We start from the raw sequence: 5400 nt of genomic DNA, 5'->3' as shown, positions 1-5400 counted from the left end.
GTAGGTCTTTCACCAGGTCGGGAGCTGGAGTAGAGCATGATTCTAGATAGCTTCAGTTTTCTGCACAGTGTTTGGGTCCTCTTTACGTATTTAATCGAATTTGAATAAGGGGTGTGTTGAGGGAGTGTGAACAGGGTGCGTGTGAGTTTTGTTATCTGCCACAGCGCTTCCCTTGTTGCTGTACCAACACACTAAAAAATCTCTAGTCGAGACTACTCTACACAGGGGGAGAAGGAGAATCCAAAAGGCAAGAAAATTATTGTGGACACAGCTGTGACCATAAGGAGTCTGAAGAGGCTTACCTGAAGGAATGGGCCACTTAGGAAAGTAGTGAAATGCGGTATGGCCAAGGAAAATCCTAACAGACCGCACCACACGCATATATTAAAGTGGACTTGACAACGATTTGCCATGTTCTGCTCACGGTAAAAGTGTTTTAAGAACGGGCAGAATGGCGCAGGTCCAAAAACCGCTAGGCTAGGTGGCAATCTGGGAGTTACAGGTCTTTCAGGGCCATGAGGTGGCTCTGAAAAGAGCCTTTGGTTTGCGAGGTGGTCAGCTGGTCCGGAGGCAGCTCATTCGCGTCTCTGGAACCTGATGACGGCCTTGGTGGCCTCGACACGGCGTGTTGCCGATCTCCCCAGGCAGCAGGCGCACGGCTGTCTGGATCTCCCTGGAGCTGATGGTGGAGCGCTTGGTGGAGCGAGCCAGACGAGCGGCCTCGGCGCGATGCGCCCGAAGATGTCCTTAACGAACGAATCCATGACGCCACGGCCTTCTTCGAGAGGCTCAGGCCCTCGTGCACCTGCTTCAGAACCCTGGGGAAGTAGGTGGCGAAACTGTCGGGTGGGGCGGGCGCGGCCGAGGCACGCGGCCGCGACTGAGCAATGGGCTGCACCGAACGAAGCACACTTGATGCTCAGGCCCTCGTGCACCTGCTTCAGAACCCTGGGGAAGTAGGTGGCGAAACTGTCGGGGTGGGGGCGGCGGCGGCGGCCGAGGCGACCGCGACTGCGACCGCGGCCGCGGCCGCGGCGCCTCGGCTGCTTCTGCTTCGCGCTCTTCGGGTCGGCTGCCGAGGGCTCCTCCGTGCCCACGCTTTCCTCGGAAGAGGTCTCACAGCCAGGCTCAGCCATGTGGGGCTCGTCCTCCTTACAGCTCAGAAGGAAGGGCACTGGCGGCGCTTGACTGGGTGCTGGCCCATTTATAGCCACTGCGCTTCCTGACGTCACAGGCAAGCCCTACCTGATTGGACAAAATGCAAAGCCGGGAAGCGGGTCACTGAGCCAGGTCTTGTCAGATAGGATTGCAGACCCTCGAGCTTGCCTACATTTCAGTCAGGATGGGCATCGGGAGGCCTCCGAAGTTCTTGCGGTGGCCACCAGAAAATCTTTCAAACACTCCGTCTGAAGGTGTAGTTTATTGCAGATTTCCACGTGAAGCTTTGTTTTAAAAGAGGGACAGAGAGCGAGGGTAGGAGAGAAGTGGAAGGGGCAGAGAGAGCGGAGAGATTCCCAAGTAGGCTCGAAGCTCAGCGCAGAGCCCGATATTGAACTAGATTCCCCAACCGTGAGATCGTGACCAGACATCTAGAATGTCTGAAAGATTTTCTGGTGGCCATCGCAAGAACTTCGGAGGCCTCCCGATGCCCATCCTGACTGAAATGTAGGCAAGCTCGAGGGTCTGCAATCCTATCTGACAAGACCTGGCTCAGTGACCCGCTTCCCGGCTTTGCATTTTGTCCAATCAGGTAGGGCTTGCCTGTGACGTCAGGAAGCGCAGTGGCTATAAATGGGCCAGCACCCAGTCAAGCGCCGCCAGTGCCCTTCCTTCTGAGCTGTAAGGAGGACGAGCCCCACATGGCTGAGCCTGGCTGTGAGACCTCTTCCGAGGAAAGCGTGGGCACGGAGGAGCCCTCGGCAGCCGACCCGAAGAGCGCGAAGCAGAAGCAGCCGAGGCGCCGCGGCCGCGGCCGCGGTCGCAGTCGCGGTCGCCTCGGCCGCCGCCGCCGCCCCCACCCCGACAGTTTCGCCACCTACTTCCCCAGGGTTCTGAAGCAGGTGCACGAGGGCCTGAGCCTCTCGAAGAAGGCCGTGAGCGTCATGGATTCGTTCGTTAAGGACATCTTCGAGCGCATCGCCGACGAGGCCGCTCGTCTGGCTCGCTCCACCAAGCGCTCCACCATCAGCTCCAGGGAGATCCAGACAGCCGTGCGCCTGCTGCTGCCTGGGGAGATCGGCAAGCACGCCGTGTCCGAGGCCACCAAGGCCGTCATCAGGTTCCAGAGACGCGAATGAGCTGCCTCCGGACCAGCTGACCACCTCGCAAACCAAAGGCTCTTTTCAGAGCCACCTCACTTGGCCCTGAAAGACCTGTAACTCCCCAGATTGCCACCTAGCCTAGCGGTTTTTGGACCTGCGCCATTCTGCCCGTTCTTAAAACACTTTTACCGTGAGCAGAACATGGCAAATCGTTGTCAAGTCCACTTTAATATATGCGTGTGGTGCGGTCTGTTAGGATTTTCCTTGGCCATACCGCATTTCACTACTTTCCTAAGTGGCCCATTCCTTCAGGTAAGCCTCTTCAGACTCCTTATGGTCACAGCTGTGTCCACAATAATTTTTCTTGCCTTTTGGATTCTCCTTCTCCCCCCTGTGTAGAGTAGTCTCGACTAGAGATTTTTTTGAGTGTGTTGGTACAGCAACAAGGGAAGCGCTGTGGCAGATAACAAAACTCACACGCACCCTGTTCACACTCCCTCAACACACCCCCTTATTCAAATTCGATTAAATACGTAAAAGAGGACCCAAACACTGTGCAGAAAACTGAAGCTATCTAGAATCATGCTCTACTCCAGCTCCCGACCTGGTGAAAGACCTACTTTGCTTCATTCAGATTTATCGGATTCTGTTCTTTGGTAGCCTATCGTCTTTCCCTTTTGACACCAACATCTTCCTGAACTGCGATTACACATGGATGACGGGGTGGTCCAATGAGAGCAGCTCTGCTCCCAGCCTCGGCTAGCCGCAGCCAATAAGCAACCGGCAGCACATGATCCGCGGCCATTGGCCCAAAGGGTGGTGGGGTGACCAGGGCTGAACCAATAACAGCCTTCCTATGACACGCCCCCCGGAGATTGAGCGGGAAGGTGGTAGGATCCTCTGCCTGCCTGAGGGTTTCCGTTGAAGCTCTTGCTTTTAAACCAGGGTGGTTGAAGTGTCAGCATGCAGATGCCACAGTGGGACATGTCCCTGTCGTTTTGCATCAAAATAAGAGGAGGCTGTTTGGCAGTTACCAGAGCAAAGATGACTCTTGCCTCTACCGCAAATGTTTTGATGCGGAGGAGGATTCAGGATACTGGTACTGCCCTTGAATACCCATTGTGTTTTCTTCCTGGTGCATGGGCTTTTTTTCTTTCCTTGTTTCCTTTTCCCATAGGTACACGCTGAATTTCAAAGTAGTTGGTGATTATGCAAGTACTTTTCATTTAATTGATTTCCAGCTTCCTATCTATCTGTGGAGAGAGAACACACCGGGGGACCTCAGTCCTTTGAAATTTGTTAGGAGTTGCACTAAAACCCACTATTTCATCATGTCTGCTCTGTGTTCCACGTGAACTTTTAAAATAAATTCTAAATAACCTTTGATTTGAATGTAGAAACCCGTGAAACGCGTCACTCTGAGCCAAACAGTGAGACAAAAGCTAGGTAAACTACAGCAATCCAACCTTTTCTCGAGCCCATCAGAAGAGAGAGAAAGCCAAAGGGATATGTAAAGGGATGGGTGGGGGGCTTGCTACATAAATACTCAAGGAAAGCTCCCATCAAATGAAGTGCGAGTAAGTCCCTGTGGGTGGTGCCTAGAAATTGCCTTTTACATGGGGACACAAAATTTTTGAAGCCAAAGGTTCTTTTCAGAGCCATAAGCCTTTTCAGAGAAAGGACTGTGGACCATTTAGAAAAATAAAATTCTGTTTCTCTAAGTCACTTAGTTCCTGTCACGCTAATTGCTGCTGGTTCAAAATGCCCTGTTTGGCAATATGACTTACAGTAGTTTTTCAGTTATTCATGCACATTGGTCTCATGCATATCGTATTAGTTAAAAAGTCCTTTTAAGAATGGGAATCCAGAGGAGCTTGGGAAGATGGCAGAGTAGGAGGAGAATGAGCTCACCCCATCCCACATTTACAGTAGATATCATCCACAAGAACTAAATACACCAGGGGCGCCTGGGGGGCTCGGTCGGTTAAGCCTCTGCCTTTGGCTCGGGTCATGATCCCAGGGTCCTGGGATCGAGCCCCACATCTGGCTCCCTGCTCAGCGGGGAGCCTGCTTCTCCCTGTGCCCCTGCCCGTTTGTGCTCTGTCTCTCTCCTTCTCTCTCATACAGAATGAGAAACACATTTGATGGAATGAACAGCAGGAGATGCAGAGGAGTGAATTGAAGACCTAGAAGACAAAAGAAAGGAAAGGAAACAAGCCAAGCTGAACAGTAGAGATAAAAAAGAATTACACAAAGCAAGAATAGACTTAGGGAACTCAGTGACTCCACCAAATGCAATAACATTCACATTATAGGAGTCCCAGAAGAAGAAGAAGGGAGAGAAAAGGAGGCAGAAAATGTATTTGAAGAAATAATAGCTGAAAACTTCCCTAAACTGGGGAAGGAAGCAGACATCCGGATCCAGGAGGCACAGGGAACCCCTATCAAAATCAACAGAAACAGACCCATGCCAAGATATACCGTAATTAAATCGGCAAAACATAGTGATAAAGAGAATTTTAAGAAGCAGAAAGACAAAAGAAGACAGGAATTTACAAGGGAAAAGCAAAACCTCTAAGACTAGCAGGAGACTTCTCAAGAGAAACGTTGCAAGCCGGAAGGCAGTGGCATGATATATGCAGAGTGCTGAAAGGAAAGAATCTGCAGCCAAGAAGACTCTATCCAGCAAGGCTACCATTCAGAACAGAAGGAGAGAGAGAGAGTTTCCCAGCCAAACCAAAACTAAAGGATCTTGTGACCACTAAACCCGCCCTGCAAGAAATAGTAAAGGGGACCCTTTGAGTGGAAAGGAGAAACCAGAAGTGACAGTATAAAGGTAGAAAAGAAACAGAAGTACTAAAAATTGGATATTTCTGCAAAAAGGCAGTCAAGGAATTCACAAAATAAAAGGATTTAAAATGTAACAACATAGGGCCATCTGGGTGGCTCAGTCGGTTGCGTGTCCGACTCTTGATTTTGGCTCAGGTCCTGATCTTGGGTTTGTGGGATCGAGCCCTGCGTTGGGCTCCGTGGCCCGTGTGGACCCCCTTAAGACTCTCTCTCTCTCCACCTCCTTTCTCCACTCCCCACTCTCTCCCTCTCTAAGAAAAATAAAAATAAAAATAAATGAAAACTAAAA

At 51.2% G+C, this 5400-nt stretch overlaps 1 protein-coding gene and 1 pseudogene across 1 annotated transcript; one reads left to right on the top strand and one right to left on the bottom strand.

Moving 5' to 3' along the window:
- Positions 1 to 555: 555 nt before the first annotated feature.
- LOC121102476 lies at positions 556 to 1136 on the bottom strand (annotated as a pseudogene).
- Positions 1137 to 1859: 723 nt separating this feature from the next.
- On the top strand, positions 1860 to 2519 carry LOC121102568 (late histone H2B.L4-like). The gene has a single exon (XM_040629552.1). The coding sequence runs from the start codon at positions 1860 to 1862 to the stop codon at positions 2295 to 2297; it is 438 nt and encodes a 145-aa protein (XP_040485486.1). The 3' UTR covers positions 2298 to 2519.
- The last annotated feature ends 2881 nt before the right edge of the window (positions 2520 to 5400 follow it).

This window comes from Ursus maritimus (assembly GCF_017311325.1).
Source record: "Ursus maritimus isolate PB19 chromosome X unlocalized genomic scaffold, ASM1731132v1 scaffold_X1, whole genome shotgun sequence".
NCBI classification, from domain to species: domain Eukaryota; kingdom Metazoa; phylum Chordata; class Mammalia; order Carnivora; family Ursidae; genus Ursus; species Ursus maritimus.
Note: the sequence above shows the minus strand (reverse complement) of the source record. Positions and strands in the feature narration are given on the sequence as shown.

Coding starts and splice junctions, on each gene's coding strand:
- LOC121102568 (XM_040629552.1), top strand. CDS start 1,860: ATGGCTGAGCCTGGCTGTGAGACCTCTTCCGAGGAAAGCGTGGGCACG.